This window comes from Poecilia formosa, unplaced genomic scaffold (assembly GCF_000485575.1).
Source record: "Poecilia formosa unplaced genomic scaffold, Poecilia_formosa-5.1.2 Scaffold103, whole genome shotgun sequence".
Taxonomy (NCBI): Eukaryota; Metazoa; Chordata; class Actinopteri; order Cyprinodontiformes; family Poeciliidae; genus Poecilia; species Poecilia formosa.
The window spans coordinates 1969054-1982980 of NW_006800042.1; the positions used below are offsets into that span (position 1 = coordinate 1969054).

At 39.1% G+C, this 13927-nt stretch overlaps 1 protein-coding gene across 4 annotated transcripts in view; it reads right to left on the minus strand.

Annotated features, from left to right (window-relative positions):
• Positions 1-13927, minus strand: part of ssbp2a (single stranded DNA binding protein 2a) — a 56977-nt gene that overhangs the window by 27460 nt on the left and 15590 nt on the right. For all 4 annotated transcript variants that reach the window (XM_016674858.1, XM_016674857.1, XM_007559318.2 and 1 more), the window contains exon 2: positions 2307-2379. In XM_016674858.1, coding sequence (XP_016530344.1) covers positions 2307-2379 — 73 coding nt within the window. The remainder of the gene's footprint in view (positions 1-2306; positions 2380-13927) is intronic.

Below are 13927 nucleotides of genomic sequence, written 5' to 3' on the forward strand. Positions count from 1 at the left end.
ATCAGGCGGGTCCACACCGACTTTAATTTCACTTTCAGATCATTTCGATGTTTAGACTTTCCCAAATGTATGGCCTGTTTCTATCCTAGCTTTAATATGCAGCTGGGTGTTATTTACTTCAGAAATGATCTCCATCCTGAAAATAATTCATGTTGACACACAAAGACCACAGTTCTGGATCTAAAGAACACAAATCCATGCAACTATCAGTGGCAGATGACTCCAATAAAGACGGGACACTTGTTTTGTCTGAGGATGCCTCTCAGACCTTTCCTGAAACATTTTATCAGTGCCAAATAATAAGATCATTGTACCACCTGCTCCACCCGCATCATGACCAAACACTAAAGTAACAGGAAAAACTGAATCACCACAGTTTCAATCAGACTGTCCTGACCTCAGTTCTCGAACAGATGATGGAATGGCATGCTTTGAAGTCTTTCTCAGGGAGGGTCAGGAACTGCCTCCATTTGTTTATTCCACATTCTTTGAGACCCAGCAAGCAGTTTCGGTAAGTTCATCTGTCGGCTCGAGATACCGGCAGGAAATTTTCCTTAATACTTGGACTGACTAAATAGCACAAAATGTATAATTGTAGGAGCTTCAGCTCAGTCCAAATAAGATTACAGGCAGTTCATGTCAGGACATTCTCTTTCACGCTGCCATCATTTGGAGAACGTTTAAAAGAAAGCATGGTGTGTGCCCGCATATCCTGTTTTTTTGTGGTCTGAACTCCTTGGAGGTTCTTTCATTTACCTTCAATGTGCTACAGTGAGATTCCCTCAGCGTGATTACTGGCAGATGTGGACAGGAGGTTACGGTTTTCTGTCTTAACCTCCTAAGGTTTAACCTTACAGTATAATATACCTTGTTAAATTTAAAAGCTAATTGTTTTTTTCATACTGCTGCTCTATTTGGTTGCGATATAGCATGTTAAGTGTGGGCATGAGGGCCTGATTCGCAAATATCATTCAGGTGTCTTCGAGGAAACACACTGGATAGCAAAAGAGAAGAATACACCGAGTCGTTTGAGCCACACATTTTCCTTTTGCAATACACTTTACAGATTTTGGAGTGAATCCTAAGTTAAAGCATCTGAGGTTTAGAGATTCGAATTCAAGAAACTATATAATGATAATGTATAACACTAAAAATCAACTGCTTTCATACATATGCTCACATCTTTGATTCTGTTCGTAGTCATAAAAAAATACAATTTTTATAGAAATGATCTTAACCTTTTGGTTGACATTTATCCAAATCGCAACTTTTAATGTCAACATACCAACTACCACAGAAAGCTTTTATGCAGTGAGCCTCAATTTGATCATTTTTCTATTATTCTCTGTATATTCACAGTTTTTTGTTTTAAGTGTGTACTTTGGAAAGCATTTTTCTTGGTATACATTTCAGTCATCAAAAATGGGAGACATTTGTAAAAAAAATACAGCACAAAATATTTGTTTAAAAAATAGTAGCATTAGCATGGACAGTGCCTTAAGCAGTAAATCCCATTACTCCAAAAGGAGATGCATTTTAGCTAAATGCTTACCCTGGTGAGCATGTGAACTGTACATCAGCAGCCGTGTTTGTGCTTTGTGCATCAATACCTAATGTGTTCCCACACTTGAATGTAACACCACCTATCCTTTGCATCTTCTGCTTTTGCAAAACTGTGGACAATTGATATGGCAGAGAGGAAAAAGTGTCAGTGTGAGCACACAAACACACAGACACAGACACAGACACAGACACACACACACACACACGCGCACACACACACGCACTCATGAAGTCAGAGTGATGAGAGTCAGTGCCAGCTGATGAGGTAACCTTTTCCACCCCCTTCTCTCAGTTGCTCTTGTCCCTCTGGCTGATGTACAACAAGCCTCTAGCTGCTGTCTTCTGCATTGTAATTTGTAATAATTTACTCCCAGAGCAGAATGATCAAGTGGCCTCGGTTTCACCTCGTCCCCTCTTAACCCAGGAGAATTAAAGTGAAAATTAGATTGCATCTCAGAGCAGAAAGAAGAGCCACGGACATTGTGAAAGGCGGGGATGAAGCTGCGCCCAAAACATCAGCTTTAGAATCACAAAACTCCTCTCATGCTCCAGTTCAAGCCGAACTAAATGCGGCGTTAAAAAGCCTCTTTGCTGCACCAACCTGCTGGCACAAGCCCAAAGCTGAGCCGATTCACTTCATTGTAGCGCTAACTGGACATATTGAAAGAGACAACCCTGGAAACATAAAGTCTGTGGCCCGCTGCCTGACAGACACAAACACGGAAAGCATTTTTGTGACTTACCTCTGAGAGAAAGGTCTGTGCCGACTTCTGTGCTCCTACATGCAGCAGGTACTCATACACGTAAAGAGCCAACCTGTGGAAAGAGAAACGAGAGACGATGAGCTTCAGGTTGTTTATGAGGAGTGTAAAAGCTTTTATTATGGAGGCAAAATCGTTTGTTCTTTTGCATTTGGAAAATATATGGTCGCTTATAAAACCATTTATGCCACTTGAACGGGCACATTTTGTCACATCACAACCACAAACTTCAATTTAAATTATCGGGGTTTTACGGTAGAGACCACCGGAAAGTGGTCCGCAACTGCAAAAGTGGGACGAAACATGTCCAATTACTCCCCTTCGCTCACTAAATAAAATCCAAATGAAAGTAAATGCCTTTAAAAGTCCCCAAATTACAAAATAGGGTCGGTGTATGTGTAATTTAATCTCAGTAGAAAGGGAGGCGTTATGTGAAGGGCTAAGCGGTTTTGTCAGAGAACAAACAGCTTCATGAAGACCAAGGAACACAGTAGGCAGGTCAAGGAGAACGATTTGGAGAAATCTAAAGCAGGTTGTAAAACACTCTTCCAAGCTTTTAACATCTTAAAGGGCCACTGTTAAATATCTCTTCCAAAAACAGAAACAACACATGACGGTGACTCCAGACTGGAGGATAAGGACAACAATAATCAGGGAGGCTGGCAAGAGGCCTAAGGTAACTCTGAAGGAGTTCCAGAGATCAACAGGTCACATACGAGAAATTGTTGAATGGAAAACTCACAGTCATGAAGGCAAAGAAGGCAGCTGTGCTGAAAGAAAGGTAGGTGTAAGAAGTCAGCTATATATAGGTGACATGTGTTAGACCGTGCTCCGCTGTGATGAGAACAAAACTGAACTTTTCCTATAAACCACACAGTCAGGGAGAAGGGAAGATGGATGCAGCCAAACGCAGATGTTCTTACTTACAGATGTAAGTAGTAGTTTCACAAAGTGTTAACTTACAGAGCTGAATAAATATACAAGACAAACAATTCCTTATCTCATTAAAGAAGAACAATGAATAGTTTTCCTCCAGCTACACAATTATGCGTGACTTTATTTTGATCCATCACATAAAAATCTTAAAAATGCGTTGTAGAGTCAAATGTGAGCAAACGTCTGGACAAAAACAAGCCCAGAAAAAAAAAAAAAAAAAAAAAAAAAGGGGCAGTGATGATCATCTACGTGCCCAGTTGTCTACATGGACTTCCTCCCACAGGTTGGAACAGAGTGAGTATTAATTACACCCTTGATTTGTAAATCAATGATCCTCCCAGTGAATCTGTGCTGGTCCTTTCTTAAAAGCAATTTAAATGCCTGTGGGACAGGTTGATCCAATAGTCTATAAACAGTACATAAAAAGTGTTTGACACAGGATCCACAGCACCTACTCAGTTCTGTTAAAATCTATGTGATGCTTGGAATTAATAAAATATTAAAGGGAACAAAAATAAAGTTTACTCTAAATCAAGAAGTAAGTTAAATGACATCACGCCATGTATTTTCTCTCAAGGAAGAAGATGTTAAATGGCTCTAAATATCAGATTTCAGATGCGTGGTGCGGTGTATCCAGACTCCTTCAACATGTACGAAAGATATGCGGGAGTCTGACTTAGTTTGTGATCAAGCTGCCTGCTACAGCATCAGAAGAGAAAGAAGGTGAGGTTAGAGCATTATTTACACCAGTCACATTCTCAGGGCATATCTATAATAAGCAGGGACATAAAGTTATAGCGGGTGCATTAATAAAGTACCTATCGCACTAGTGGAGAGACCTGAGTGTGTGTTCTTCAAAGCGCTTTTATTTCAGAGATACAACCTTCCATGCATTCAATTAGTTTACCTGAAAACTTGCAATATATTAACTGGTGTTTTAAAGTTCAGATTTAGACTCAATAATTTTGCTATTGTCTACATAAAGGAAGAAAATTAGATGCTACGTAAAAGGAAATGTTCAACAGCTAAAACACGTTTTCGACTTTACAAAGCAGCACAAGCTATGACCTGGGACTTTTTATGTTTGTCCTTGTGTGCTGGTGTTGATACTGAAAGTCATGAGAGATGTTCACACTGGGACGACATCTGTTCAGGAACCCACACTGAAAGGTGCTACAAGGGTGGCAACCCTGATCCAGACTCTTGCCTTGAGGTAAAAATAAACTCAGACGACAGACTGAACATTATCCCGCTTCTCTCACAGGTACAATCCACCTCCGTCCATCTCCCTCCATCCCATTTTTCTTCGTCTTTTCTCCTCCTCTCTCCTTCAGTTTGTTTTCTGGATGTTTTCCACAAGTTACTTTACTCTTATGCATTCTTTCTTTTTTAAAGGAAGACAGAACAGAAGCTATCTTTGTTTTTGTCTTTCCCACCTTCTTTCATTCTCTTATTTCCTTTCCCTCGTGGCCTGAAAGTGATGTTTAACCAAAGAAACAGCGACAGGACATTTTACAGGGACAAGGTTAACGGAAAAATGAGAGGATTGACAAAACTCTTGACACCTTGTCAACTGAGCATGAATAAAAGATGTGCTCTTTTTTTTCTTCCAAGGCACTGTACAGCTCAATGTTCAAGGAACAAACGTTTTCTGTCTCTCCGCCCTGCACATCGTTTTCCTGTCAACCCATCAAAATCTGTTCCCCCTCCTGTGAACCGCAGTGCAGACAACAGCAGCGTCAGTGTAGAACAATTTAACATCACTGATAGAGGTCACACATCTGCAGTGGATACTTTGTCATCAATGATGAGGATGCTGACAGGTTGCATAAATGAATTCGGTGCCTCAATGGGAAATATTAGGAAACAAAAGCACGTCCTGAGGAGGGATGCGGCGAAATGTATTTCCACATAAAAACACATCTCTGCTGCCTTGGAGGCAGACTAAGAGGTTTAACCTGTAATTGATTTCACAGAGTCTCCAGGATGTGACCTTTGCAATTATGATGGGCGAGAGGAGATGGATGTGAAGAAAGTCAAAACAGGTGAGGCCAGAGGTATGGATCATTCTGACACCGTAAAATAAATCAAAACACAAGTGAAGCGGAAATAAAAGATTAATGCAAGCCTAAAGACAAAGGTCAAAAAGAGAAATAGTGAAGATGGACTGAAGTTTTGATGGATCTCAGATTTGCACGGCTCACACGTTTGTGGTTACTTTGGCACTCTCTGTGAGTTTATTTACGTAGCTTAATAATTGTGATAGAATTGGGGAAAAGGAAGAATAAATAACGTGTGATTTTCCAGTGTTCGGTTTCAGCCTAAAGAGTTTAGCTTTAGAGCTCAGCCATGCTAAAACACTCAGCATCTCGATATTGTGGCTGATTTCTTTCGATTTTCTCACGATTTCAAAATAAGGAAGAAGTCTGTTTGCGGTAGGGCCTTAAACTGCAGCCAGGTGGATCTACTTAGCTAAAATATTTTAAATTGAACATCATTACGTGAGATTTCCTAAACTGTTTGAAGGCATAGTCTCAGTGTGTGTAAACGTTATAATTTAATTCTCCAAACTATTATTATTTTAGGACTCTATAAACAAAAATGCCTAATGTGTTACAATATTGTCAGAGTCTGAGCTTTCAATTGTGGGGTCAAACCATTTCTTCCTTTAGTCTCTTTTTTTTTTAATTTATCACAAGCCAACAATAGGAGAAGTTGATACAGTAACAAAAAGTAACAAAAGAGTATACTTTGCTAGCATCCTGTATCTTCTAAACTTCAGTTAAAGCTTTTAATATTTCAGTAATATGCTTTGAAAACAATACAACACCCTTTGGTCCTTGTTGATCTGCCTCTTGTTTAGGCGAACCCTCCATGCCAACAGGAAAAAAATGAAGTACATGGTGCTGGGCTGACAAAGCAGCAAGCAGAGATTAGGTTTAAGGACAAGAGACGGGACGAGACGTTGAATGTTAATAAGCTGCAAAATGTGGACACATTAAAAGGAAAACAATTATTCTAGTACATTAAGCAAATGATCAACTTCAATTTTCTTAGCAAGCAACAGGGTTAAAACTGAAGAATGCTTGTCTGTAATCTGTACAAGCTCTATAGGGCTTTATATCCTACCCAGATCTTGTGGAAGCACGTCAACGTTTTCATTATTACCCGTTCATCCGTGCAGTTTGTAACCGACCTATTTTCTCTCAAATTCCAGCAGTCAGGTTTTTAAAGAACATCCTCTACCCAGCCCTTAGCTGTAAATCTAACGAGACAGCTGCAGCGAGCTAAAACAGTCGGAGTTGATCTTGGTTTAAAGCATGCAGCTTGCAAAAACACTAACTGGCTTCTGTGCTGGGTTGTTTTGAGGCCAGTGGGCCGCTTTTGCTTTTACTGAACGGTTGTGCAAAGAGATCCTGATGCTCAACCACAGCGTCAGCTTAAAGCAAATACATGAACTTCTTTTCCCAGGATCAGCATTTAAGGAGACCAGTAGATCACTGCTAATCAATTTACCGCTGAGGCGATCAAAGTCTGGCAGCACTTCAAATCACAACAGGCATTTGCTTCAGTGATTGGATTCGCCTATTATAGATTAGGCCCGGATTATTTCACCCTTGTTAGAGATTAAATGGAAAAGCGATTATCTGAATCGACATGTTAAGTGACATATTTACAGGACCTGCCACTATGCTGACATAAGAAAATGTAATTAAATGCTTAGTGTAAGCAAGAAGAAAAGCAACAAAAGCCTGGATACATTTTTTGGAACATATGCAGCATAAAACCAAAAATCTTTCTAAGCAGGCTAAAATCCTATCAAACATTGATGTTGAATCACACATCTGTAACCACGCTGAAGAAGTACAAGTCATTTGAAGTTTAGTCTTTTTGCCAGTAGTAAGAGGAAATGCTCTTACTTTGTTCTCAAAGTAAGTCCTTTTCCCAATCCGTTCACCGTCCCTCCCTGCATCCTTAATCAGTTCTGTTCAAGACACCAAAACACTAAAACTCCTCCACTTGAGCAGAAACTGACCCCCAACTCATAGGAAGCCGTCCACCACTTCCTGGTGGGAGAGCCACAGCCTCAGGCTTACAGAAAACCTCCTGCTGGCCTCTTAACGCTACCGTCATGCAATTAATCAAATTCATTGTTCAATTTAGATTTTTGCTCCAAGCAATCACAAAAACAACCTAATCTTCAAAAAAAAAAAAAAAAAAAAAAAAAATATATATTTATTATTTCAGCATATTCCTTGTAGCAAATATCTTATTTTGCAATGTCTTCCGTCTGAAGTGGCTGAACTCACATGCTTAGTGCAGTCGTTTTTTGAAAAGTCAGCAAAAGTGAGCTTGGCACGAAGAGGAGCAACAACAGCTTCACAGTGAACAGCTATGAATTGAGGCATAGTCGCTACAAAACACAGCAAAAAGAGACCATTTCATAGCAAAAAGTGAAAGCCAAACAATCAAAATGGCAGAGGAATGAAAGGCCATCTGTAGCAGCATCATTTAGCAACCAAAAGAAGAAAGTGTGTGTCTTTCTGTGTTCAAACACTCGGCTTAAAGCCACAGATGCTTGATAATGTGCAAGATTTGCTACTCTGTGTTGTCTGCATAACTTGACAAGACAACAAATCTGTTCAGCGACTTAAAATTCATAGATGCAGGGATCCAATGCGGAAAGTCCTAAAGTGTACTTTGCCTAAGAATGGCAGAGTATCCTTGCCATTCTTAGGTGAATATAGCTTACTGAACTCATTTATGAACAGATTTATTTAATTACAAATAATTGCAGATTTTTATACTACTTAGTGGGGTTAGGGACTTTGCTTTTTACCAAGTGCCATATTTGTGTTATTTTTCCGTATCAAATGAATATTTTTATTTTTTTTAATAATCATTAGTTTAATTTTAGCCTAAGTAAGCTTGATGGTATTTTTTTTTCTTTAGTGGATAGGGCACCAAAATTGGCTCCAGCCTAATCTAACCCTGTATGGAACCACAGAACAGAACCAACATGACAATGCCTGGAGCAACAGACCACCTGTATGGTGTCTTACATAAACTACCGTATTTTCCGGACTATAGAGCGCACATCACTTTAAGTCCGACCCACAAAGTTTTTTTTTTTTTTTTAAAAACTGGAAACTTGTATATATAAGCCGCACCGGGCTATAAGCCGCTGGTATCTGCACCACTCTCGGTTTTAATAAATCTGCTATTAAGGACGTAGCCCTCAGTCTCCAAAGCCGAACCATGGAGACATTCAAGCCGAGGTTACGTGCAACTTAAAAGCGGCATCATATGAACTTCTTCGTGTGGTTTCCATGATGAGGAGGTATGAGTTTGAAAACATTTCTCTGTTGTGCCTGCTGCTAGCATGTGCTTGTTCTAAATTAAAATCTAGCACTTTCTTCTTTGATTTCCAATTTTGACTTCCTGCTAAAGAGCCCCCTGGTGGTTGAAGAAAAATCCACAGAAAAGCCGCATGGTTCAAAGCGTAGGAAAAAAGTAGCGGCTTATAGTCTGAAAAATACGGTTCAAGTACCGCCCAGAACCACACGGGACATTAAGTAAAGAGACAACAGATTCTCACATATGATAAAATTCAATGGCTTAATGAATTGCTACTCCTTCCGCCTTCAGCTAAGTTTGCTAGCTAAAAAATACAAAAAACAAACTGGTCTTAGCTGTTCAGATTTTTAGATATCCAAATTGTCTGAATTCATAAGCTACTACACAAAAACCTCTGTGTGTAGAGGCTAACCTGCAATGTCTCTACAAAGAGGTCAAACACAGGTTAAATTCAGCAAGAAAAACACCCCTGTTACATCAAAGTATCCAAAGATACATTCAGTTTTTATATTTGGGTAAAATACACCAAGTGAGTTATAATAATAGCCTACTGAATATAAAAAAGTAGGAACACGAAATAGCCAGAGAGTGAACTACACAACTCTCTTTGGGTCCAATATGGAGTAAAATTAGCAAGATATTTGACAGAATCAAGACTGCTAGAGACTAAGATAAAAGGATGTGAGATTGTGGAGCAGGGATTAGAGAGAGAAGGAAAAATAAGATAGGTTGAAGGTTATGAGTGATATTGGGTGAATCCCAAGAGGCGTACTCTTTGAATCTATAAACTTTCATATTCTAATGTCGAGTATTCTCACTGAGCCGACTCTCGGTTAGCCCAGCATCCCTGCTGTGACCTCCTTCGGTAAATTAACACAAAGCGCCGTGCTGCGAATACTCAGACTGAACCAGACAGCTTTTCTACTGTTTTCAAATGGGAAGAAAAAAAAATTGCTTGTCACATACACAAATGAAGTACTGAAAACGATCAACATAGCCAGCTTCATCTATCTATATGCAACAAACTTGCTCATATTTTCCTAAACAAATTTTAAGATGTTTAAAATGTGATTATAATTGCAAAATAGCGTAAATTCTGTGAGGAAGTTATATAATGCAATTATCTCTTGCATATTCATCTGACATTACTGGGTTTGTTTTATTTTATCCTTTCACGACAAAGAATAATGTCTACAGAATTATATTGTAAAGCATCTGCAGCAACGTTTCTGAAGCACTTTGTTTTCAGTGAACAACCAAACTAACATAAATCATAGAGAAAGTTCAAACAGAATTGTTAAAATCCCCTACAGCAATGATTCTCAAACTGTGGTACAAGAATTTCAGGATCAAAGTAATACAAAATAACAATAACTGTAACAAACACAAAAATATATAAATACATTAATATTTGCTTAATCTGAAACTATTCAAGGGTAAAATGTACACATTTACCCCTTGAATCAAGAAAATACATCAAATTCATCCCAACAGTGTTCCAGTTTCTAAATTTGAAAATCAGTGGTATTTGCAAACTTATATGGTTATTTACCAGACCAAAATTAGCAATGCAAGCTAAAAACAATGTATTGCTCTGCCTTTTGTATTTTCAAACAAGGTGGCATTGTACACAAAGGTTTTAGGCTCAACCTGGTGAGAAAGCCCTGAATTTCTAACCTGGAAATTTTAGCTGTTAGGAAAAAAAAGGATGAAACGACATTCTTCAGCCATGAAGGGCTATTTTTCACATAAAGCATTAAACTGGAATATTGTTGTACTTCATGGAAAGATATGTTGCCTCAGTTAAACAATGTTCCATAATCACCTTCCTATGCATTTATTACCATTTTTTGTTTTTAATATTTACTGAAGCATAGGCCTTCACAACAGTAAAAAAGCTGTTGTGGGAGCCAATATGTCAACATTGTCGACTATACTGATTGCAATTAAAACACATCTAATCTTTTCATCGTGGATGTAGCTTCACGACTCTTCCAGAGGTTTAGGATCTAGATTAGCAAAATCTGTACAAGTCAAGGGCATTAATTATGATGAATGTCACCCAATAAATTATTGGTGAGCAGAGTTTTAATGCAAAGCACCTGAAACATCCTGGCCTATAAAATCTAAGCATCTAAGCAATCTTTTACAGTTGCAGAAGCAATGCAATAGATTGTGCAGTTCAACTGAGGGGGGACGTTACTAAAATAAGTTTAAGAACCTAATGAAAATAACACTTCCAGATTGGTATTAATCACAATACATTTGCGAGTCCATCTTTATCAACTTTAAATGAGGTTTGGATGTGGGTCTGCAGTTCTCCAGTTTGCTGGGAAATACCAGGATTTTTCCAACTTCTTTCGTTGCTATGTTACATAAGTTTGCAGCATATTTGACTGATGCAATACAGACAGTGACAGCTGTAACTGCAAGTACAAAGGCAGCAAACTTTCACCAAACTGGGGCAAAGATAAACAAGTTAAATGTATGCATCAGCTGTATCAATCCAAAACTGCCAATAAAATGCAGCCTGACTGCTGCGCATCTTAAACAAGTGATTCCGATACATTTTTGCCAGTCACAGAAAAATATCAGGTTTACTTTTAAAGAACTTAACTTTCAGACGCAGACCGAGACTCTTGCTTTCAATCTCCAGAAGCGTTAGCAACTAGGGCCCCTGACAGCTTTGGTGAGAACAGAGCGGGGACCCCGGCGCTAAAATAAAGAGAGTACAGCTAGTGAGTTGCTGATCCTGCACAGGACAGCCCTGTGTGCGTGTGTGTAAGAGAGAGAGAGACAGAGAGCCAAACACTCTCCCTGATTAATCAAACCCAGCAGCAGGGCTTTATGTGCCATTAAGAGTCCTGCTAAATGACTTCACTTCATTCATTAATGTGGAGCATCCTCTGTGGGTGAAGAGGCCCCTACTTGCCAAACAGACAGAAAAACAGACATGTGAAAGCTGGAAGAGATGCTGGCGGGGCAGCAATGATGGTGGTGGGGGCACCGAGGCAAGATAAACAACGACAAATATAGACCCATTACGTTGCTGAATAATTCATTGTATGTACGCAGGGCTTCAGGAAAACAACGGAGGAATCGAACAGGAGCCCAAACAACCTTGGGGATTATGGAGCCTTTACATCGAAGTGCAGATTCAAGACAAGACGTTTCATGCACACACCTCGCCTGCACCAACCCCATCAAAGGTGAATCACTTCATAGAAATTATCAGGTTAAAGTAGACGAAATGCCATTTTTTTTTTAAGTCAAAACTTTAGCTTTACTGAATGTAGAGAAGGGTTAAGCAGGTGTATGTGGAGGCGATGCTCTTTTATAGCTTCCTTTGAACAACTCCATCAACTTTTGCAAAAAATAATGTCAGCCTTCTTAAACTAATAAAGCCATCTGGGAGGATCTGAAAGAGTGAGATTTATATCCATAATTAAAAAAAAAAAAAAAAAAGCTAGAAAACAGATTCATTTGAACAACTCAGGAAGGGAGACCCAACAATATGCAAGAATGTCTGAATTCATTGGAATGTTACTGAAAAGTTTTATTTATTTCAATAATTCTGTTAAAAATGCACATTACAGAAATTCAGTACAAATAACGTAATAAATTCAACAGTTCTATTCATTTTCACGATTATTACTGATTGGAGATGAGGTGTAAAGAAAGACTGTTGACTCATTGTGTCTCTTGACAAATACTCCACAAAGTCTCTTTGGGTGTTTAAGTAAAGTAAAATCACTGGTCAAGGTACACATAGAAACATATTCTGGGATTTCACCTGTAAGCTAAAATATTCAAAATTAATGGAGGTAAATGCCTTAAATAAACCGGTCTGTGTGTTTTTGAATCAAAATGGTGTTTTTTTTAAAGTCACTCTCTAATTTACTGAGACGTCCCTGTGGATCTGACAAAATGTGAAAGGTTGGAAAATAAATCACCACTCAAACAAAAGATAGAGGCTGAAGTGAATTAGAAAGACATGAAGGATAAGGAGATTGAGAGGAGGAGAAAGACTTATGTGAGAAGTAAAGCAAAAGAATGATAGTGAGGGTAAATGATTGATGATATAAGCTGAGGGAGGAGGAAAAGGGTTGATGCTGCAGCATCTGAGCCGAACCAGGAAAACAAAAATAAACAGCTTCCTACTGACTGCAACGCTGGATTTTCAAAATCACAACAAAAGTCAAAGAACAGCACATCTTTCCCCTCTCTTTCGTGAAATACTCTTCACACCTTTGTTTTGTAATGTAAAAAGCTTTTATGAACAAGTATCCAACATAAACAAAGATGAAGTTATTACATCTGTTTTTTTGTAGATGTCAAAAACATGCTTGGCATTAATCACCTCCTGGCAGTGCTTTGCAGCTATCTTACTGGCTACCCCCACTGATGCTTTTCTAATTGGCATTTTTGCTGATGGTCACAAGTTAAATCTATATTCTCCATTACCCTTCCACAGTGTCCCCTGGGATTCCTCTAATGGCTCATTCTGAAGACAGACCACTTGAATGAGAGTTATTCATATCAAGTAAACTCCCTCTATCTTCAATGCTGACTTTCCTCTGACTTCAGCTGCTGCTGCTGCTTTGGTTCGTACTGAAAGCAAAGAGAAGCAGTACACCTTTCACTGCAGCTTTGAAGATTAACAAAGCACATGTTGTAATCCAGCATAAAAAAACCCCCGCAGCCCGAGGTGAGACACTCGTAGTCAAATAAATTTGATTTTTTCGTGTTCTGTGTTTTGTCGTTGCTGTATAAATGTTTGTCACACCCGTTATTCCTCTTCCACATTACGTAAAGCGAGGAAAGCTGGCAGATCTTTAGTCACTCTGTGGCAGCTCTGTCATATGTTATCACTAACACAGAGCTGTTGCACATACATAAACACAACATACATGACAGGGGAGGGGGGGGGGAACCCAGACTTTAGACACAGACAGAAGTTTTGACTTCTACTTTATTAAGACAGAGTATAAAGGCTTCCATGTGTCCCTCCTCTCTGCGTCAGACCGTTGCTCCAATAGTTTGATGTACTAGTAGAGGAGCGGTCACCAGGGCAACACACCCAAAGCCACAGGTGTATCCCACCTTCAGTTCAGTCTGCCTTATAGAGACCACAGCTGGACGACAGCCACTGACAAGCGTAACACTTTTGCTCAGAGGCTTGTGTAATTTCTGATAAGTAATGTTTGGTAAGCTCTAATGGTTGATTCATATCTTGTTAGTGTTAGATGTGCTGAATGTTAGTTTGTGTTGTAGGACACATCACCAGTTAGCAAATATTTCATGATGTA